This window comes from Aulonocara sp. 'chitande type north' Nkhata Bay, linkage group LG7, assembly GCF_057382095.1.
Source record: "Aulonocara sp. 'chitande type north' Nkhata Bay isolate Kocher_YH1m ecotype deep benthic linkage group LG7, A_spYH_male_GT1.1, whole genome shotgun sequence".
In the NCBI taxonomy this organism is placed as follows: domain Eukaryota; kingdom Metazoa; phylum Chordata; class Actinopteri; order Cichliformes; family Cichlidae; genus Aulonocara; species Aulonocara sp. 'chitande type north' Nkhata Bay.
In genome coordinates, this window is record NC_141350.1 from 69,118,285 (window position 1) to 69,140,632 (window position 22,348).

Consider the following 22,348-nt stretch of genomic DNA (forward strand, 5'->3'; position numbering starts at 1 on the left):
AACCCTGCAGAACCCTTTCAGTTCCTCAAAGAGAAGAAAGAAAACACTCTGTGGCACTGAGGATGGAAACGAGTTTAACTTGATGAACTTTCATTAAACACAGAAACAAAAGTCCTGCCTGACTCTGTGCAGCGCTCCTGGTAACCAGTCAGCATCCCAGGAGGGCGCTTCCAGAACGTCCAATGAAAACCAAACCGACCGGCCTCCACAGTGAGGTCGTGTTCTCAGGCAGCGCCGGACCGTTTTCATCACTGCTGCCGAGATCCGAGCGTCCGCCGCGCTGGGTCTCCTCCTCCTCCCCCGGCTGAACAGCTCAGAGATCCAAAGGCGGCCCGGCAGCCGCCTGAGAACACGACGTCAGCCACACCTGACTCAGGTGATGTTTCTGATTATTATGGACCTGCACGCAGAGCCGTCTGATCCCAGGACCGCCCACTCAGCGAGCTCAGTCCTTCACAGAAGTCCTTCTGTGGATCCAGAGTCTGGACCCACAGACAAGCAGGCGGTTTGCCAGCCCGCCACGAGGTCTGTACAGGGATAGTCCACGCCCCCACACCGCACCGGCGGTCTACATGAGGGCGTTGAGGTGCCCCGAGTGTCCCACAGAGTTCAGCATCAGCGCCCTCTGGTCCAGCACCTCCCTGTCCCGGCCCAGCGCCGCCCTCTCCTGCTCCACCATGGCTCTGTCCCGCTCCACTGCCGCCCGCTCCCGGTCCAGCCACAGCCTCTCCGCCTGCACCGCCGCCCTCTCTCTCTCCAGCGCTGCTCTGTCTCGCTCCACCATCTCTCTCTCTCGCTCCAGCGCCGCCCTCTCCCTCTCCACCATCTCCCACTCACTCTCCAGCCCCCCCAGCGGCCCATCGCATGTCTCTGAGCTCCGCTGGTTCTGCTCCGCGCCGTCTCCGAATGCATCCGGCGCGTAGTCTGAGGAAGATGGGCGGGAGGGCGGTGGGGCAGGGGGAGGTGCGGGGGTGGCGCGGGGCCTGAGTCTGGGGGCGGGGTCTGGGTGCTGATCGTCGTCCTGAGTGACGGGGGCCAGGAGGGGGGCGCTGCTCGCCAGCCGGCCCTCCATGGCTTCGTTCATAAGGTGAAACCACGGCCAGGAGGAGGCGCCGTCTGCCACGGTCTCCATCCCGACAGGAGGGTACTTCAGGTCCTGAGGAGAGCAGAGGATTTTAGAAACACGCAGCCACGAGCAGCTTTACCGAGGCGGGGAGTTAGTGACGGCCTACCTTGTACCGCCTCTTCAGATTGTCCCACTTCTTCGCCATCTGGTAGGTGGAGACCTTCCCCTGCAGACCGAGCTCCTTCAGGATGGCTCTGACAGGAAGTGAGGACACAGAGTCAGGAACGCCTCGCTGCTCCGACATTCACCCGCACGGGAGACATACTTACTTCCAGGCGGCTTTGGCGGCGTTCCTCCTCCCGGTGAACAACGCCTCGTTAGCGGCTCGAAGTTTAATCATCTTCCTCGTGTCCTGGTCGGTCACTGCGACGCACACAGGTCGACAGACAAGTCATCAGTGATTTTATGCTGCAGTTTCAAAGTTTTCAGGGTTTTTTGTGCTGCATAAGTTTAATTTCAGGTATTTTAAATTCGTTTAAAAGATTTTTATGTTCTTGTACTTTAATTCATTCAGTTTGAATAAATATCTTTTATTGATATCTGTATTTTGATAACAATTTTTTATTCATTATTTATTTTCAAACATTTGCATAGATTTCATGTGTTTACATTTTAAACCACATTTTTATTAAATGTTTTTTCAGTATCTGTATTTTAACACACTCATTGTTATTATGATAATATATATACACTTTCCTTATTTCTGTGTGTAAACATTTTGTCTTTATTTTAATCAGTTATTTTTAAAGTTTTTATTTTACTTTGTAATTTATTCAATTTGAATTTTGTTACATTTTTCTTTGCAAAGCTTTTCAGCGTTTTTTCCTCACAGGATAAATTTCAGGTCTTATTATTTAGTCTTAACAGATGTTTGACTTCCTGTCTGATGTTGTCTTTGTTTGTATTCATTTGGTTTTTGCCGTTTTGTATTTTCTTAAACGTGAAAATTTTTCTTAAACAACGTGAGCGAAGCCTCGAGGAGGTTTGAGGGCAGCGATCGTCACCGGGCCGTGACCACGAAGAAATCCTCTCACTTTTATATGTCGGGTCGGAGGGTGTCGAACACTCCTCTCCGCTGGCGTCGATGTAGGTGACGTTCCCGTCGGACTCCGCGTTGTCTCCGCCCACCATGCTCTCCAGCTCCGACACGCTGCTCCTCTCCGCCATCAAACAGTCTCTGTCGGGAGGCGGGGACGAGCCGAACACGCCGTCCTCCTCGTTGGTCCAGACGGGCGTCACTCGGGGAGCTTTGCCCGTCAGACGGCCTTCCAGAGCGTCGCTCATCAGCTGGAACCAGGGCCACGAGGCCGGGTTGGTCTGACCCTCCATCCCCCGAGGAGGAAACTTCAGGTCCTGCAGACGCAGCAAACTCACGTTTCAGTGAACGCTTGAGGCGAGCAGCAGCTCTCTGCGGCGCTCTGCCGATTACTATCAGAGAGCTGCAGGACACTCAGGCGTCTAACTTTATCTAAACAGGTCCGACTGGACAAAGCAGGTTATAGGTTCACATGCAGGGCACACGTTACTGCGAGTCACCTGAGAGTCATCGAACACACCAACCACATTTCCTTCAGTTACTATAACACCTTGAGGTCAGTTTAAAACACACCCCTCCGCCTGCACACGACTAACGTATCGACGGCGCCTCAGTCTCGAGCGATCCACTCACAGACTTGCGTGTCCACACCGCCCACCTGCAGGACTGACACTACAGTAATTATCTCAGGACTGTTGTCACTGCCGATCAGGAAAAACTGGGTTTGTTGCACGTGTGGAGAAACAGCTCAGATCAAAAGGAATGTTTTTCTCGCTGGTGTAAATGTAAACTAGCAGAACATCGACACTGAAGCTGACTTCCTGGTTTTAACGCCTGAAGCTCGTAAGCGTCTCACACACACAGACATTCACAGTGGAGACGTTTATCCGGCCCACAGTGCAACAGGACAGCGTGCCAACGATGAGTCTCTGTAAAACCTGACATGTTAGCGTCTGTGCACCAAGTATTTGTAGGTAAAAATATAACAACACTTATTTAAATACAGGCAAATTAGTTATGAGGACAACACCGCCTCAGCTGAGGGCTAAAAAGGATGCGGCGGTAACACGGGGTCACATGACCTGAGGCACGCTGCTCAAACTGCTGCAGGGATCTCACCTTGAATTTGGTCTTCAGGTTGTCCCACTTCTTGGCAACCTGGTCAGGTGTTATCTTCCCTGTCAGACCCATCTCCTTCACTATTCCCCTGCACACACACACACACACACACACACACACACACTTTAACAGGACCCCGACACACACAGAAACGAGCGCAGTGTTTTCAGCAGACGCTCGAACGCTCGCTCACCTCCACGCCGGTTTGGCGGTGTTCCTCCTGCCGGTGAACAGAGACTCGTTAGCAGCTCGCAGCTCGATCAGTCTCCTCGTGTCGTCTTCGCTCACTGTGAAAAGAGGCGAATGCAAACGTTACTTTGAGGCGTTTCCTGCACGGCGTGCATGAATACGATCGGGTGACATCGTTTGTTTCGTTTAAAAACTTCCTACGTCCTGATTCCAAACGACTCCAGAACTGAAGCTCCGAGCACAACGAACTTTTAGACGAACCCTCGAACCAAGAGAAACCGGACCTATCACATGACCTCCTGGGCAGCTGATTGGCTGTGCTTTAATAGTTTTCACTTGCACATGTTCCCTTCCTCCCTGATGCCTACATTCCCCACAATCCACCCCGGCTGCAGCGCAGGACTAAGCTGTGCCCCTCAGTCTCACTCTGCTGTCTGAGCTCCGAGCTGATCGATTATCCTTACGTTTGTAGGTGAACTCGCCCATCCGGTGCAGCTCGCCCAGAGCCGCCGATCCGTTCTTGTCCTCGTTATCAACCAGCAGGTCCATCTCAGACTCCGTCAGAAACTCGGCCATCCCGCCTCGGCTCCGGCGGGCTCGCTTCTTGGGTGTCGGGGACAGCGACTCGCAGTCCTCGTCTTCATCCTCCACGATGGGAGTGAGGATGGGCGCGGCGCCAGCGAACCGTCCCTCCATGGCGTCGTTCATTCTGTAGAACCAGGGCCAGGAGCTGGGGTTGGTCTCCACGCCTCGAGCGGGAAACTTCAGCTCCTGGAGAAATGACAGGACGTCAACACTGCCACCATCTGCAATTACCCACGATTCACAGGGACGCCGCCGATTCGGCTTTTCTAACTATTGATTATTAATTTATCTAATTTAACTGAAAGACGTGCAGCATTGTGGAGCTGCAAAGAACACATGAGTGGCCGTTATATAGTTGCAGTTCCTCTAACGTCCACTTGAGGCACCAAAACTGACATTAACAAAGAATGGCTATCGCCCCGCCCACTGCGGGTTACGATCTGGATGGCGACGCCCCTTCGAGTCGTGGAGCTGGAGTGAGAGGACGCACCTTGTATCTCCTCTTCAGGTTGTCCCACTTCTTGGCCAGCTGGTCTGTGGTCAGTTTGCCCTGAAGGCCGAGCTCATAGAGAATCGCTCTGAGAAAATCAACAAATAAAGTTATTTGAATTGGAGCCGAGCCCCTTCAGACCTGACCAACAATGAACATGAAGGTTTGGAACTGTTTGTCCTCGGCAGCGTTGGAGTTATTTTAGGTTTTTAAGTCTTTAAAAAGATGAATTTCTCAAAACGCTGCACGAGTCCTGATTAATTTACTCAGGTTGGTTATTAAGTTGATGAGCCTGCAGCAGAGCGCCGTGAGGAAGTGATCTGGAAACATCAAAATGCATGTACTGGTCAATGCTGCCCCCTGCTGGTGTATGTTTGAATTCACATTTGGACAGGAGGGATTACAAAAGGTACCTTTAAGTCTTTGATAATGATCAGAAAAATAAACATTATTAAATGTCTGAGACGCTCTGCAAATAAAAACAAATATTTATGAAACCCTAATCTACAAAAAGTATATAAAAAAGTCCAAAAACTTATTTCTTATCAATATATTCATTTTATTTTTGGTAGTTTTCTGTAAAAAAAAAAAAAAAAAGTCTAAATGTGCTTCAGGCACCAAAACATTTAATACTCGATGATATCCTGATTTAACCTATAGATCAGGCACACTTTAGGTCGCGGGCCAAACACGATAAACATTTATTGAACCCTACAACAATGTTTTTTAAACATAAATATGAATAAAAACAGACAGGAATATTATTCCAGATTAAATAAACTTAAAAAAAGAAACTTTAAATATTTTGCTCTTCATAAAAATATATCCTGTCAAAATGATGCAAGTTAGAAATATGAACATGCTGCCAAAACCTCAGGAAAAGTAAATGAGAGCAAACACAAGGTTGGAGCCGCATGTAGACGAGCTGGGCGCTGCTGCAGGAGTGGAGCTAATAAACTGTGAGGGCCATTCAGTGTCGTACTTTCCCTGAGTGCATCATTACACTGCAGCTGCATCTGAATCTGCACAGGTGCAGCTCAGCAAAGTGCGCTGACTTGGTTCAACATTACTGCAACAGAGAAAGTGAGGCAGGCTGCACTGGTGCATTTGTGACAGCTTCACTGCATCACACATGTTCATGAACTGACAGGTTTCCTTGCTGAGCTCAAAAACTCTGTTGAGAACTTTTATCCCGACTCAGCCAGCGGAGCTCTGCATGAAGGAATGTGGGCAAACTCTGAATCTATTTCCCACATAAAAGACTGAAACTGACGGTGATTTAAACTTTTAGCTCAGATAAAATGTACGGTCTGCGTCGCGGTGATCATTACATGCTCCATTTTTAGGACTTCACCACACAGCCTTTCCTGGTGTGTGATGCAGTGATGTGCTGTTAACTCACCGGTACATTTCTCTTGCATCTTTACTCGCATCCTGCGGACTAGTCCGCTTTTTCCACCGCACAGCACCGGCGCTCCATCTGTTGTAAGTCCAACAAGTTTGTCCCAGGGCAGTTTCACGTCGTTACACTTTGACATGCGTTTTTAAAAACGCCTTTTCCCGTCGTTGTCCCGTGCATCGATTTAATGTCCAATATTTCCTCTCCACGGATGAAGCTGGTCAGCTGTGCAGTGTCCATCATGTTTGTACTTTCATCCACAGCCGAGCATGCAGTGAAGTTTTTGCTTCTTTCACACAACTGTGTTCTTAAATCAGTGACCATCTCACAAACCGATCAGCAATCGTATTTCTGCTCAGGCTCACATTTGCTAAACTCTGCATTTTGTCTGGACACAAGACGTCCACAGCTTCATCCTGCAGCTCTTCAGAGCGGTACCGGGCTGCTTTGGCTCCTCTGCTACGATAAAACTTGCTTTCACAACAGCTTCACTTTGTGGTTTTGCTCTGGTGACGAACGTCTGCTGAAACGTCAGATTCTTCTTCAGCTCTTCTACTTCCTGTAGTTTCTGCGTTTCGGTTTTTCAGCTTATCCTGACGTTTTGTCTCGTAGTGCCGTCTTAAATTAAATTCCTTCATTACAGCCACATTAGCTCCACTAATAAGACGCACGGTTTACCAGCATGTCTGTAAACATATATTCAGCCTCCCACCGGCGCTGAAAGGCTCTGCTTTCAGAGTCAACTTTTCTCTGCACCATCGTGAGCGGCGAGCTTGACGCGGGAATGTTCCCAGTTAGCCTAGCGCTCAGCAAGGAGGCTGCAGCGCTGCATCATGGGATCCGTAGTTTGTATATTACTAGCGCCTCATATCGCCGGGCCATGCATAACAATAATAATACATCTATATAAAATGATCTCGCGGGCCGTATGTGGCCTTGACTTTGACACATGTGCTTTAGAAGAAAACGTTCGATTCATTAGGACCACATCATGTAACGGAGATCAGTGGAGCCTTTGTTTACTGTGACCAGGCCACAGCTGGACGGGTGGGAAACCTGCTGTAGAGGCTTGAACTTCAAACACGCCCAAAACATGTTTGAAAACATATTTTCATGACATTAAACCGTGCGACTATCCCAGGAAGTTGATTCCGTTTCTCACACTGAAAAAAACCACTCCGAACAGGTGATTTCGTCACCCGGGTGACTGAGCGCGCATCAACACAATATGACAAATTATTTCTTTAAATAAGATCCACGTCAATAACAAATCTGAGATGACGGAAATAAAAAGACAATAACAAAATCAAACCAGAAACCGGTTCAGACCTGGTTCAGGTGCGTTCGACTCACCTCCAGGCCGGCTTGGCTGAATGTTTCCTGCCAGTGAAGAGCGCCTCGTTGGCTGCTCGAAGTTTGATCATCCTCTCGGTTTCTTGTTCGCTCACTGTCAACAAGAGGTGGGGGGTGGGGCGGAGCCATTAAACACTCGGTCCTGCGTGAGGTGTGATTATACCTGATGATGTCAGCCAGGTGCGTCTGCCTACTTTTATACGAGCACTCGGTCATCCTCCTCCAGCCCATCGGGATGCCCTCAGGGGGCGGAGCCTCCGTGTGAACCCCCCCATCATCCGCTGCTGTTTCGGCTGCCACCGTGTCCTCCATCTCCGTCTTGATGAGGAACTCCAGAATGTCGGTGTTCTCCTGGTTCTGATTGGGCTGGCAGTTGCCACGGTGACCGGCGTTGCCAGCGGTCTCTGGGCTCAGCACCAGGTTGCTGTTGTAGAGGCGACCCTGCATGGCTTCATCCATGATGTGGAACCACGGCCACGACTCCACAACGCCCCCCATGTGGTCCTGGCCCTGGTATGGCTGCTTCAGGTCCTGGAAAGAGGAGAACAGTGACCCCTGCAGGCTGAAACAGGGACGTACAGTAAGAGCTGCCTGCAGGCGAGCGTCAGCAGAAAAACTGTTCTGCAAAGTGCGTCACAGAAAGAAACGTGCCAAATAAAAAGAATTAAACATGAAGACATTTAAAGGTCTTTTTCCTCCAGTCGACTCCCTGAAAGATTCACCAAGAAACAGACAGATGTGCTCATCGGAAAAATCTCATTAAAAACAAACAAACAAACAAACACCATCTCTCCTCATGTCTGAAAAAGTAACTGTCCCCAAAACCTGATAACTGGTTGTTCCACCCTCGCCCAGACTGATTTAAGTCCAGACTCGTGGTGTTTGCTGGTTGAGATCTTCAGCCTGCTTCACTTTGTCAAACAGCTTCTATTTAAAGGATTTCTGAGTCACCACTAGGGATGGGTACCGGTATCCGGTGCCATTACGGCACCGGTTCTGACATTAACTGTACTAACCAGACCGAAAAGCAGCGCACATTTCGGTGCTTTGTTTTCTTGAGATGTCACACACTTTGGATTCTAGCCAATCATTTTACGTACGTACGTTCTTTTAGAGCAGAGCTACAGATTAAAAATGTCCAAGGCGAAGCGGTCAAAGTCTGGCTGTACTTCACAGCAAAAGATGCAAACTCAGCAGCAACAAGTGCTTTAAGCTGATACTGTGATACTGTCAAAGGAGGTAACACCTCGAATCTGATGAAACACCTGGCGACGCATAGCGTTTTTTTAAAAAGCTGAGAAATGTGCCGTATTTGATAGCTTGCTGCGAGACCTCACACATCTAGTGCGGGTGGGTTGCCAGTTATCGGACCCGGAGCAACATCCCCCAAAAACCCGAAGAATGGAGTCCTGGCCCCTAGCCCTGCCAGTGTAGCAGAAATGATGAGGATGATGATGCAGCAGCAGCCGTTCTTCTCTGCGTGAGTAGCTTCATGTTGTTCGTGTGTAATTTACGTTGAGTAGGCTAACCACGTTATTACATTAATGCATGTAAGGTGAACTAGCAAACATCATCATAGCTACATGCTGCTGTCCTCTTGTTTGATGGCAGATACTCCCTTCACCCTGGCCAAAAAGGCTAAAATGACCAAAGAAAAAGTGGAAAACAGCTAAACATGAGAGGTTTAGGACAAAGTTTGTGTTTTTCCATTCTTTAATCACCGGTTCGAGCACCGGTTTGGTACTGGTATTGGATAAAACCTAAACGATACACATCCCCAGTCAGCAGGTCTGACAGGGATCAGGCCTGGGAGTGGCAGTGAAGGGAGTCTTTGCAAAAACATGAGGATGATCAGTTAACTTGTGAGTTCACGGGGGGGGGGGGGGTAATGACTTTCACAGACATGAGGAGAAGAACAGCAGCTACATGGCATCTCATGTACCTTATATTTTGTCCGCAGGTTGTCCCATTTCTTGGCGATCTGGTCTGCCGTCAGCTTCCCTTCCAGACCGAGGCCTTTCAGGATGGTGCTGAGGAGACAGGAAGCAGGACATGAGCACTCACTGAGGCCGTGGGAACTTTATGAGGGTGCTGCGACCGGTCCTGGCCGCTGGCACCCGGATCTCTCAGGTTAAACTGCTTCTGCTGCTCCTCGGTCACCTGTCGCTTGCTCAGGTGAGTCCAGGAGCAGGCGGGCTCATACCTCCAGGCTATCTTTGCAGAGTTCCTCTTCCCTGTGAACAGGGCCTCGTTGGACGCCCTGAACTCGATCAGCCTTTTCACATCCTCTTCGGTCACTGCAGGCAGGCAGCGGAGGTCAAAGGTCAGCAGCTCAAACACATGGAGCAGCACTTTTAAGGGTACAGGTACTTACTCTTATAGGAGTTCTCTGGGAAGTGAGGCAGCGGGTGGGGGGCCGGCTCCATGGTGATCATGAGAGGACACAGCTAGGAGAGAAGGAAGGAAGGAAGGAAGGAAGGAAGGAAGGAAAGAGGGAGGGAGGAGGAGGAGATGTGCTGTGTTCAGGCCCGATGCTAACTACATCCGCTAGCGCATCCTGTTGCTCCTACAACGGGGCTCCTCCGTCCATCACGGGGGCCGGGCCGTGTCTGTGGGCGGGGGCCGCCGTCTCCTCCCGGTGAACCGTTAGCGGCCAGAGGCTGCAAGCTAACTCAGACGGCTAAAGCTAAACAACAAACAGACCGCGGAGCCGGGCTTCCCGCCGCACAGAGAGACACCGGCTCCTGTTAGCTCGGCTCGGCCCCGACCTCCGCCTCCTCTCGGTATCTTATGTCACCTCCTCCGACGGGCGGAAAAGCGTGAATTAAAGCGTCCCCGTTAACGGAGCTAGCCTGCATCCCGACGCTCTGCTCCGAGAGAAGGGTACGCTCGATATCTCCACCCGGGCCTGGCCGCTATCACCTGACCTCCGGCTCGAGAGGGCGGGGTCAACACAAACACAACCAGCTCGTTTTTTCCCCGTGTATTATTATTATTATTATTATTATTATTGCTTTTTTTACATTAAGTAAATATGGGGATTTATAACATATATATGGATATAAAACAGGACTGCCTGAAATTGTAATAACTAACTTTCGCACTTTAGTGGTAAAAGCTTTTAGGCAGGAAGGGGTTCAACTCCAGGCCTCGAGGGCGTCCTTTAGATGTGTCCTTGATCCAACACAGCTGATTTAAATGGCTAAATGACCTCCACAACATGTCCTGTAGTTCTCCAGAGGCCTGGTAATGAACTCATCATTTAATTCAGGTGTGTTGATCCAGGGTGAGATCTAAAACTTGCAGGACACCGGCCCTCGAGGCCTGGAGTTGGACACCACTGCTTTTTTTTTGCCTGTCCCGTTTGGTTCTTTAGCTGTCATTGATGAGTTGATGACTGAAGGCCAACAAAGATATCCAACAGATTTACTTTACCAAGTGGATCATCACGGCTTTGTCGTATTGATCCATTTGATCAACCTTTGTTGTTATTATTTATTTTATTTAATTTTCAGTAGTTACAAATGGGACAGACATGGCTGGGGAATAGGAAAGGGAGAAAGAAAGATGAAGGAACAGAAAAACAGAGGGGAAGAGGGACAGTGAGAAAGGACACTTAAAAAGAAAATATATCCCAGATCACCTGTTGAGAGAAAAAAAGACCCCTGCTTTTACGTATTTACCACATATTTGTCTAAATTAGGGAACTCTGTCACTGAACTAACACAGCCAACTCCCTCAGCGTGTTTGTAGTCTTGGCTCATATTGCCTTCATATTAAATTATTTTGTGCTTTTTACAGAACTTTTTAAACATTGCACTCAACAACAAACAAATCCTCCCTACGACTGGCCCCCAGGCCGCAAGTTTGAGACCCTGGACTGGACAGAAGCAGTATTTTAGGCTGTAAAAGCAGACAGTATCAGCTTCATGTGCATGTAGGTTCATGCAGCTCAGTCCCAGAACAGGAACAACGCATTTAAAATCCAGTCTGTAACAAATGCAAATGTTCACATTGAAAAGTCAAAAATAGCTTCAAGGGAAGACAGTTACGTTCAGGCCATCAGTCAGTTAGACCCCCGGAGAGCAGTCATTTTGGTTTTCTACCTTAGACCCCCGCGGAGTCATCATTTTGCGTTTCTACCTTTAAAAGCCGGAGAGCAGTCAAATGCTGGAAGTGGAAGCTAAATTGGCTAGTCATTCATATGTATATTAGGTCGTTACCTAGGAATTCTGGAGGGAGGGGAGTGGGGGTGAGTGATTGAGGGGGTGGGGGAGTGGAGTGTTTCAGTTTGCCATCTTAGGGAGAAATCAACACATGTCCTTTGTATGTCCTTTGTTGCTGACATTTATTGATGAAAACAGTACAAAAAACCAACCATTTGTACACATATTTACAAATAATGATAAAAAGTGAGTGAGTACATTTCAACATTTTCAGCAATCACTCACAATCCTGGCACTGCCATGGTATCTGTCGTCTGCATTTACCACATGTGTACCTGTAGCAGTGAACACATCGCACAGTGGCCTGATTTTTTTTGCATCTGTGTTTGACCTGACACGTGGCCCTTTTTCCAGGGCTCGGTGTGGAGGGTTGTGTCCGAAGCAACTGATCTTTTCTTGCCTTCTTCGCAGCTACATGAGAGTGAGCCAACTCTGTTGCAAGCTCCACCAGGAAGTCCACCCGTCTTTCCTTCGTCCCGGTGCATGCTTGATACAGCACATGTGCATTCAGTGCTGCCATGTCAATCATGTTATAAAACACGGCGACTGGCCAGCGCCGTGTTCCTTTGCGGACAGTGTACTCCCGAACCATCTGGTCCATCACATCCACGCCACACTTTGTTTTGTTGTAAAGGGTGACAGTGTTTGGCTTCCTTTTGGTGGTGTTATCAGTCTGAACCACGCTGTGCATGCTGCTAAGAATATAGACTGTCTTCTTCCGTTTGGCCACATACGCCGTCAGCGTGGCAGCAGAGGTTGAAAACACCTAAGAAATAAGATAAATTGTTATTTTCATAGCCCTTTTACACACAATGAAACACATAAACATAGAACCACAAAAGACCTGCAACATACCTGAGTGGTGAATTCATTGCGATCTGTCTGTCTAGTGGATTGAGGAATTTCCCTGCGAATCTTGTTGACTGTGCCGAGGATGGTGGTTTTCCGTCCAAGAAGTTTTTGCGCAAGTGAAAGCGATGTGAAGAAATTGTCCGTGGTAACATTTCTGCCCTTGTCTAGGAATGGTTCCATCAGCCTCATTACTACATCTTCAGAAAGTCTCTCCTCACTGGGACGACTGGGGTCCTTGCCAAGATATGGGAAGACATTGCAAATGTACTTGGATTTTAGGTCGCAGGCCACCCAAAACTTGATCCCAAACTTGTCCGGTTTACTTGCAATATACTGCAGGAAACAGCAACGAGTCTTTGATGGGAAAAGCTGTTCATCAACGGTGATATGTAGACCAGGGTTGTAGCACGTGATGCAGTTGGTGACAAATGATCCCCACACACTGGAAATTGCAGCGAACTTATCAGTCTTTGCTCGATCACAGCGGGTGGACTTGTCATCAAAGCGTAGGTGTTGCATGATGTCTTGGAAGCGGTTTCGTGCCATAGTTCCAATGATCTGTGGGTTTCCCAGGTTTGCTGACCAGCAGTCATTTACCGATGGAACCCTGTTAACCCCCCGCAAGATCACAATTGCAATAAATGCCATTAGTTCAGGGAGGTCCATGAACCAATGAACATGCTCTGTTTGCTGTGCATGTTGAATAGTCCATTCTTGAATGCTATGAAGCATGTCAAGAGTGATGAAACACAGGAAGCTCTGAAGGCGACTCGAGATACTTCTCCTGGCCTTAGCCGTTGGCTCTCCATCTGCAGCGTACGCTTCTATCGGGGTGAAAGGGAGACGGGTCCCCACATGTTCTTCACGCCACACTGTGCCATCTTTCGCTGTCTCAGTCCCCAAACAAGCTCTCTTTTTCGGTGGAGAAGCAGTCTCCTCATCTGCAGTGTGAACAAATTCAAATTGTGAGCAAAATGGGAAGGTCAAACAAACTTACTAACTACATCCACTTACTTGTTTCATGTTATTTCCTTTTTCATTTCAAACAAGTAAGTGGATGTAGTTAGTAAGTTTGTTCCATCGGTAAATGACTGCTGGTCAGCAAACCTGGGAAACCCACAGATAATTGGAACTATGGCACGAAACCGCTTCCAAGAAATCATGCAACACCTACGCTTTGATGACAAGTCCACCCGCAGTGATCGAGCAAAGACTGACAAGTTCGCTGCAATTTCCAGTGTGTGGGGATCATTTGTCACCAACTGCATCACGTGCTACAACCCTGGTCTACATATCACCGTTGATGAACAGCTTTTCCCATCAAAGACTCGGTGCTGTTTCCTGCAGTATATTGCAAGTAAACCTGACAAGTTTGGGATCAAGTTTTGGGTGGCCTGCGACCTAAAATCCAATTACATTTGCAATGTCTTCCCATATCTTGGCAAGGACCCCAATCGTCCCACTGGGGAGAGACTTTCTGAAAATGTAGTAATGAGGCTGATGGAACCATTCCTAGACAAGGGCAGAAATGTTACCACGGACAATTTCTTCACATCGCTTTCACTTGCGCAAAAACTTCTTGGACGGAAAACCACCATCCTCGGCACAGTCAACAAGATTCGCAGGGAAATTCCTCAATCCACTAGACAGACAGATCGCAATGAATTCACCACTCAGGTATGTTGCAGGTCTTTTGTGGTTCTATGTTTATGTGTTTCATTGTGTGTAAAAGGGCTATGAAAATAACAATTTATCTTATTTCTTAGGTGTTTTCAACCTCTGCTGCCACGCTGACGGCGTATGTGGCCAAACGGAAGAAGACAGTCTATATTCTTAGCAGCATGCACGGCGTGGTTCAGACTGATAACACCACCAAAAGGAAGCCAAACACTGTCACCCTTTACAACAAAACAAAGTGTGGCGTGGATGTGATGGACCAGATGGTTCGGGAGTACACTGTCCGCAAAGGAACACGGCGCTGGCCAGTCGCCGTGTTTTATAACATGATTGACATGGCAGCACTGAATGCACATGTGCTGTATCAAGCATGCACCGGGACGAAGGAAAGACGGGTGGACTTCCTGGTGGAGCTTGCAACAGAGTTGGCTCACTCTCATGTAGCTGCGAAGAAGGCAAGAAAAGATCAGTTGCTTCGGACACAACCCTCCACACCGAGCCCTGGAAAAAGGGCCACGTGTCAGGTCAAACACAGATGCAAAAAAAATCAGGCCACTGTGCGATGTGTTCACTGCTACAGGTACACATGTGGTAAATGCAGACTACAGATACCATGGCAGTGCCAGGATTGTGAGTGATTGCTGAAAATGTTGAAATGTACTCACTCACTTTTTATCATTATTTGTAAATATGTGTACAAATGGTTGGTTTTTTGTACTGTTTTCATCAATAAATGTCAGCAACAAAGGACATACAAAGGACATGTGTTGATTTCTCCCTAAGATGGCAAACTGAAACACTCCACTCCCCCACCCCCTCAATCACTCACCCCCACTCCCCTCCCTCCAGAATTCCTAGGTAACGACCTAATATACATATGAATGACTAGCCAATTTAGCTTCCACTTCCAGCATTTGACTGCTCTCCGGCTTTTAAAGGTAGAACGGTAGAAGCCTGGAAATCCCAGTGTTAAGGAGTAATGCAGAAAAATAAGAGAATGAATAAAACCACCTGAGGTTACTGTTTTATCGTCTGTAAGATTCTGTTTTCTGTAATAAATAAGTCAAATATTTGGTTAAATATAATACAAGTGAATGTGTTTGATTTCTTTTTTGTTCAGAGCGGATTTTACCACGCGATGTTCAGTTAATAGGAGCTGCTTTTGTCTTTTAAATGTTTCATTTCACTTTCATTTATGTATAAATGTGTTAATGTTTACACACACGCGCGCGCACACACGCGCCTCGTCTCCTCTGCTGCCCCCTGCAGGCACCAGGAAGCCTCTGCTGAGCCTCCTGCAGCTCAACGTCAAGGTCATCACATTCACCACACCCAACACCGGAAATGCACTTTCATAATTAAATTCCTCTCATTCGTTAAAGCTATTTGACAAGTTACCTGAACATCTTTGCAATTTCCCGTTGCACTGAATTATCGATTAACTATATGATCAGCCTGTAATTGAGTCCAATCGATATTATACTCAGTCTGTTATAGCGCATGGTCTACTTTGTTCTTTAATGACCAAAAACATCATAAACGGCACCTTTAGTGTATTATTTTGAAAGTCCAGGCCGGAACCTCACCTATATCATGTTCTAACCTGACTCAGGTCGATGCTCGGGTGGTGCTGAGGACATCCTGATGGCTGAATGATGGAGTCCGTGCTGCCGTTCCCGTCGGTTTAAGACACCCCGCTCAGGAACACCACCTTTATTCAACTCCATCAGCTCACTCCCGCCCAGGTAACGTCGCGTGACTCTAAGCGGGTTTTATCAGTGCGGTCATCAGTGTCACCTGCAGAGAGACGCGCGTGTCGTTATGGTGATAGGAACCAACAAACGCGAGGACGTAAAGAAGGATGCTGATGCTCGCGTTGGTTTCTGTTAATATGGAGTTAGATTCTTTTTTGTGACCACCGTGGAAATGATGCCACCTGCACACACCTGCAGGAATAAGAGACTGTTTTGGACAATTAACTGTCGTCATTTCCGCCTTTCTGCCTCGACAGTAAACATGGGAGAGCAGAGGTCACATCCTCCAGGCTCTCACATACATCACCAGTCAACTTAAAACAGGTCCCAGCACTGTCTATGATAATGTAATGTAATATGTTGCAGGATGATAGCAGGTATAGTCGACTTGAAACAGTTTTTAAATTAGTTGTAACTGATTATTTTTGAACTGTGATAAATTATTGTTGTTTATATTCACGTATTCATTGTATTAACAAAATAAAGAGGAAATAACACAATAATATTACAGTTATATAATAAAGATCTAACATGGCTCACGTGCACGTACACGCACATGTTTGCAGTTTTTATTGTTTTATTTTGTTATTTAATTGAGTTGTTTTACTATTTTTATCTTTTTAGTTTTTATTTTATTATTATGTTACTGTTGTGTTTTTTGTTTACGTTTAATTTAAATGTCTTTGGGATGTCAGAGATGCATCTCGTCAGTAACAGGAAGTAGAGAATCTCCTTCAAACGGCTTACTCACCAAAAGTCCAAAGTTCAGAAGATTATTGACAAATTTCTTTTACAGTATTTATGAATTCATCATTTTTGCCTCACTTAAGAATTATATGCTGTAAATCTGCTGTTTTCTTGGTGTTGATGACGAACCTTTCGCAGCTGTATTTATGTTTAAGTTGTATTTTTCACGTGCGCAGCGTCATGTTGGCCAGGAAGGGCCTCCTGCCGGACGGCTTCCTGCTGACCCGGCTGGCGGAGGACCAGAACCAGCCAAACCGCAGCCGTTCGAGGTCTCAGAGAGCCCGCTTCATCACCAAGACCGGATCCTGTAACGTGGCTCACAAGAACATCAGGGAACAGGTAGAGCAGCGAGTGTTTGGTTATGATGCGGTTCAGCATGCAATGAAAGCTTCAGATGTGCAGGACTTTTCTGTTTGCTGCTCTGTGGCAGAATGTAGATAAAAAGCTACAGCGGATGGAGGGCGGAGCGTCTGGGAGCTCCACTGCGTTTTTATCTGTTAAACATCCTTTTACTTTGATAAGCCGGAATCCAGAATAAGTTAAATGTTGTTACGGGCGATGGGAAGAAAAGGTCCGGGGGTAGAACGAGGAAAAAGAGAGGACGGTTTGCTGACGGGAGGCTTTGTGGTGTGGTTCAGGGTCGCTTCCTGCAGGACGTTTTCACCACCATGGTGGACCTGAAGTGGCAGCACTCCCTCCTCATCTTCACCTCTGCCTTCCTCTGCTCCTGGATGCTCTTCGCTATGATCTGGTGGCTCCTCGCCTTCGCTCACGGAGACCTGGAGCCCCGCGACCCCAACGGCGAGCCGGGCCCAGTCCCCTGCGTCACAGCCATCCACTCCTTCACCTCTGCCTTCCTCTTCTCCATTGAAGTCCAGGTGAGAGTTGCTTCCTGCTGATGCGGGTGTAGACTTCTGTCTTGTGGTAATCCTGGATGTTTCCCGTCTAGGTGACCATCGGTTTTGGTGGCAGGATGGTGACGGAGGAGTGTCCGCTGGCCATCACCGTCTTGATCATTCAGAACATTTTGGGGCTGATCATCAACGCCGTGATGCTCGGCTGCGTGTTCATGAAGACGGCGCAGGCCAACCGGCGAGCAGAAACACTCATCTTCTCCAAAAACGCCGTCATCGCTCCTCGAAATGGCCGCCCCACTTTCATGTTCAGAGTGGGAGATCTGAGGAAGAGCATGATCATCTCAGCCACCGTCCAGCTGCAGGTGACCTACAACTTCACCTGAGCTCCACATCACGCATACAAAACAAAACAGCCCCAGTAATGCAAACCAATCCTGAAGATACAGACACAAAACTGAAATCTTCTCTTCAGGTGATCCGGCGGACGGTGACGTCAGAAGGCGAGGTGATCCCCGTGTGCCAGCTGGACATCCAGGTGGAGAACCCCCTCAGGAGTAACGGCATCTTCCTGGTGTCTCCCCTGATCATCAGCCACACCATGGAGCGAGGGAGTCCTCTCTACGAGCTGTCTGCCCAGTCACTGGCCTCCGAGGACCTGGAGATCATCGTCATCCTGGAAGGTGAGATCTTTACCTTCCTTTATATCATCCACCCACTGTTATCATCTTCACTGCCAACACAGAGCAGCTACCTGAACATTGCTCCAACAGAGGTCCATCATCTTGTTAATAACTTTACCTCCTGTCACTGCGTACGACTCTGGATACTGTAGCTCTGGTGAAAAATAGACTTAAATCAGAAGTACCTGACTCCGTGGTATAATTCTCAAACACGTAGCGTAAAGCAGACGACTCGTTAGTTTCAGTCAGGTTTCAGAGCTCATCACAGCACAGAAACAGCTTTAGTGAAGGTTACAAATGATCTTCTTATGGCCTCTGACAGTGGACTCATCTCTGTGCTTGTCCTGCTAGACCTCAGTGCAGCGTTCGATACTGTCGACCATAATATCCTATTAGAGCGATTAGAACATGCTGTAGGTATTACAGGTACTGCACTGCAGTGGTTTGTATCATATCCATCTAATAGACTCCAGTTTGTGCATGTAAATGGAGAGTCCTCTTCACACACTGAGGTTAATTACGGAGTTCCACAGGGTTCAGTGCTAGGACCAATTCTGTTTACATTATACATGCTTCCCTTAGGCAGCATCATTAGAAGACATAGCATACATTTACACTGCTATGCTGATGACACCAGCTCTATCTGTCCATGAAGCCAGATAACACACACCAATGAGTTAAACTGCAGGAATGTCTTAAAGACATAAAGACCTGGATGGCCGCTAACTTTCTGCTTCTTAATTCAGATCAAACTGAGGTTATTGTACTCGGCCCTGAAAATCTTAGAAATATGGTATCTAAGCAGATTCTTACTCTGGATGGCATTACCTTGGCCTCCAGTAACACTGTGAGGAACCTTGGAGTCATTTTTGACCAGGACATGTCCTTCAATGCACATATTAAACAAATATGTCAGACTGCTTTCTTCCATTTGTGCAACATCTCTAAAGTTAGAAATATCCTGTTGTTATGATTTGAATTGAACTTTATAAAGAGTCCTGCAGGCGCCTGCAGCTGTAAAGCAACACTGAATGAATAAAACTTCTGGACTGCATTACAAACAGGTTTTTGACCTTTAACCTTATATCTCCATGCACCCTCTATTTCTTCTTTAAGGTGTGGTGGAGACGACGGGGATCACCATGCAGGCGCGGACCTCCTATATACCCGAGGAGATTCTGTGGGGGAGGCGCTTCGTCTCCATCATCACGGAGGAGGACAGCAGGTACTGTGTCGACTACTCCAAGTTCGGAAACACGGTTCCCGTGCGGATGTCGTCTCTCAGCGCCAAGGAGCTCAACCAAACCAGAGGAGTCCAGGAAGGAGGGTCCGACGTCCAGCTGCAGGGATGGGGGCTGGTTCGAGCCGGCAGAGGGGGGTTCCGCAGAGGAGGGCGGGCCTACGACAGCTCCACGCCTCAGCCCTGGTACGCCCAGTCAGATAAAGCAGAGAAGGAGGTGGAGCAGAAAGGACAGAAAAAGACAGTCCAGTTGGAGGTGATCGGACGGCAGATCGAAGAGGACGCGCTCGGAGAGCTAAGCGACTGAACACAGCGCCCGCTGCTGCACACCCAGGTGAACTGCAGTCATGTGCCTGTTAAAGCAGCGGTCCCCAACCTTATTTGCGTCATGGACCGGTTCATGCCCGACAATATTTTCACGGACCGGCCTTTAAGGTGTCGCGGATAAATACAACAAAATAAAACTAGTACTGAAAAAAAGAAGATTTATTCATAACACTCATGAAAAGACCCAGGAACACCGAGTAAACGATAAAAACGATAACAAAATAACGCTGGAAACCGATAAAAACCCTGAAAACCAGACATTTCACACCTGAGCCTCTACTCTCGCGGCCCGGTACCAAACGACTCACGGACCGGTACCGAGGCCCGGGGGTTGGGGACCGCTGTGTTAAAGGATGCCGATCTCCCACAATGCAATGCACAAAGGTTTCTCAGAGCTGGAAAACATTAAATATTTGTGTAGAAGACAGAAATGAACATTATTTTAAAAACACTGAATGTTATAGATGGAACACATGCTGTCGAAGCTCCTGTTAGTGATATTACGCATTAGAAATGTACGTTTACCGCATACAACAGACACAGGAAACTGACCACAACATGGTTTTTGTGTCCATCGTGTTCATGCTGACTATTTTAATAGACTTAACCCTGCTGAGATTTTAGGACACACTTAGCTTGTTGTCTCCTTTCATGTCCTCGTGCTTGTCTCCTCCTTTAGTTCTAAATGATTTAACAGTCACATTAAACCCTGTGTGTGTGTAAGTACTGTACACTGTAGACAAAGACACTCCCGTGAGTGCTGAGGTTTGTAGCACATCTCCTGCTGCTTTAGATCTCTTCTGTAGGGCTTGGATATGTATTTCAATATTTGTGATGTTTAATAAATATGTTTTTTTATCATCCTTTTTGTGCTGTCTGTGACCCACAAGCTGGATTTAAAGTGCAGGTCAAGCTTTATTTTGAAAGGATTTCAGGGCAGATTCCAGGTCCTTCCTGTGAAGAAATAACCGCTTTGTCTTAAGATATCATCTGAGACTCGTGTTGAGCTGGGCCTTCAGTTAGTGTAATACCACGCTGTAACACTAGATGGTGCAATAGACCAGTGAGACAGCAGCACACACGATGCATGATGGAAGGTTCAGAGTACGAAGGGAAATTATTCATTTAATACTTACAAACGAAGTGATTTGTATGTACTCACGTTTGTGCTCCGACCCTCACATGAATATATACGTGTATATATGTGATCTACTCCACGACAGAAGTAATCAGTGAGATGCTGTAAGATGAAACCGCAAGGAGCAGAACCCTCCACGGAGAAGGAGACTACTCCAAGATCAAGGTAGCACAGAGGAAAAGTAGCCGACTATCGAATTTGGAGAAAGGTGCGATGTAGGAGGTGCCTACGCAGTACAGCAAGCAGCAGCGGTTTTTGATACGGGCGGTTGCCCGGGGCGGCATCGTGGTCGAGACGACGAGGCTCCAGCTACAGCAAGTAAACAAACAATAAATATAAGAGGAGTAAGAAAATAAATCGACACTTTAGGACTCGGGGTAAAGGATCAATAACAATTTAAAATTATAATTTACAGTTCGATGATTTAAAGTCTCACACAACCCGTTGAAAGGGGCGGGGCCTGCTGCTTCCAGATAGAGCACATCTCATTTATAATGATGTAAATCCAAGGGGGATTTGTGTTCATGCTGGAGTGCAAAATTAAAACCAAGATGGACGAGAAAAGTTCAAAGCCAAATTTGACAGAGTAGAAAAGCGTGTGTAAAAAGGCTGTGACCATTGCAGTGTTCACAGTGTGTTAGATGGAGGAGTTGTACAGGGAGCCACAGGCAGGAATGATTTCCTGTGTCGTTCTGTACTGAGCGTGCTCCTGTGACCAGCCAGCACGTCATGGAGTAGGTGGGAGGTGTTATCCAACATTGTCTTTATCTTGGACAACATCTGCCTCTCAGACACCACCCTAACAGAGTCCAGCTCCATCCCCACAACATTACTGGCCTTGTGGATCAGTTTATTTAGTCTGCTGGCGTCTGTGACCCTCAACCTGCTGCCCCAGCATGCAGCAGCAGAGAGGATCGCACTGGCCACAACACAGATACAACAAGATAACATTAATTAGTAGTGATAGTGAAAACTTCTGTTTACGTTTGTTAGTCACTTGGCTATGATAGTAAACAGTAGACACCAATGTAGCTTACTGAAGGGAGTCACGCCCAGAGGGAGTGTTCACCCGGGGCGCCAAACAGGCTAGGACCGCCACTGACAGCAAGCTGCCCATACCTGAGGCCTTGGAAAGTGCCAAGCGGGGCCAATATGAGGACAGCACCACCAAGGCTGGAGACAGAGCAATACTGCAAGAGCGTACGGGAGAAGGACGCAACCATAACAGCAATACTCAGTGGCTACTGGATCTAAGAGCAGACCACAGCAACCTCCCCACCCAGAATGGCTTACTGAACGGCGGACAGTCCAGATCCTCAGGGACCCCCAGAAGGAACCAGTCCCATCCAACTACTGGCCAGTAACCTGCCTCAGTACCAGGTGGAAGCTCCTGTCAGGCATCATAGCGGCTAAGATGAACAGGCACATTCAATTCAATTCAATTTTATTTATATAGCGCCAAATCACAACAACAGTTGCCTCAAGGTGCTTTATATTGTACAGTAGATCCTACAATAATAGATACGAGCCTATGAGCAGCACTTTGGCGACAG

General features: G+C 47.6%; 2 protein-coding genes across 5 annotated transcripts; one reads left to right on the plus strand and one right to left on the minus strand.

The window, feature by feature from the left end:
* Positions 1–57: 57 nt before the first annotated feature.
* LOC147326859 (uncharacterized) lies at positions 58–10,262 on the minus strand. Of its 2 annotated transcripts, XM_086302236.1 has the most exons (13): positions 9,672–10,262; positions 9,501–9,594; positions 9,240–9,327; positions 7,492–7,828; positions 7,298–7,391; positions 4,546–4,633; positions 3,935–4,241; positions 3,475–3,568; positions 3,282–3,369; positions 2,161–2,479; positions 1,396–1,489; positions 1,233–1,320; positions 58–1,156 (listed from the first exon to the last, which is right to left on the minus strand). In XM_086302236.1, exons 1-13 carry the CDS (start codon positions 9,730–9,732, stop codon positions 569–571), a joined length of 2,340 nt encoding a protein of 779 aa, XP_086158362.1. In that variant the 5' UTR covers positions 9,733–10,262; the 3' UTR covers positions 58–568. The 2 variants fall into 2 exon arrangements, with proteins under 2 accessions (XP_086158362.1, XP_086158363.1); XM_086302237.1 differs by lacking the exon at positions 9,672–10,262 and having other exon boundaries at positions 9,458–9,594.
* On the plus strand, positions 9,283–21,125 carry kcnj11l (potassium inwardly rectifying channel subfamily J member 11, like). Of its 3 annotated transcripts, XM_086302240.1 has the most exons (8): positions 9,283–10,180; positions 15,665–15,797; positions 16,730–16,892; positions 17,192–17,431; positions 17,503–17,772; positions 17,883–18,090; positions 19,207–19,664; positions 20,881–21,125. In XM_086302240.1, exons 3-7 carry the CDS (start codon positions 16,734–16,736, stop codon positions 19,635–19,637), a joined length of 1,308 nt encoding a protein of 435 aa, XP_086158366.1. In that variant the 5' UTR covers positions 9,283–10,180; positions 15,665–15,797; positions 16,730–16,733; the 3' UTR covers positions 19,638–19,664; positions 20,881–21,125. The 3 variants fall into 3 exon arrangements, with proteins under 3 accessions (XP_086158366.1, XP_086158364.1, XP_086158365.1); XM_086302238.1 differs by lacking the exon at positions 20,881–21,125 and having other exon boundaries at positions 9,284–10,180; positions 19,207–20,520; XM_086302239.1 differs by lacking the exons at positions 9,283–10,180; positions 20,881–21,125 and adding an exon at positions 15,041–15,365 and having other exon boundaries at positions 19,207–20,520.
* Positions 21,126–22,348: the final 1,223 nt, after the last annotated feature.

Excerpts from the sequence above, each read along its gene's own strand:
- kcnj11l (XM_086302240.1), top strand. The coding sequence starts at position 16,734 with ATGTTGGCCAGGAAGGGCCTCCTGCCGGACGGCTTCCTGCTGACCCGG. Across the intron at positions 17,432-17,502 it reads TCTTCTCCATTGAAGTCCAG|GTGACCATCGGTTTTGGTGG; the intron begins GTGAGAGTTGCT and ends TTTCCCGTCTAG. Across the intron at positions 18,091-19,206 it reads GATCATCGTCATCCTGGAAG|GTGTGGTGGAGACGACGGGG; the intron begins GTGAGATCTTTA and ends TTCTTCTTTAAG.
- LOC147326859 (XM_086302236.1), bottom strand. The coding sequence starts at position 9,732 with ATGATCACCATGGAGCCGGCCCCCCACCCGCTGCCTCACTTCCCAGAG. Across the intron at positions 9,595-9,671 it reads CCCAGAGAACTCCTATAAGA|TGACCGAAGAGGATGTGAAA; the intron begins GTAAGTACCTGT and ends GCCTGCCTGCAG. Across the intron at positions 4,242-4,545 it reads ACCTGAAGAGGAGATACAAG|GAGCTGAAGTTTCCCGCTCG; the intron begins GTGCGTCCTCTC and ends TCATTTCTCCAG.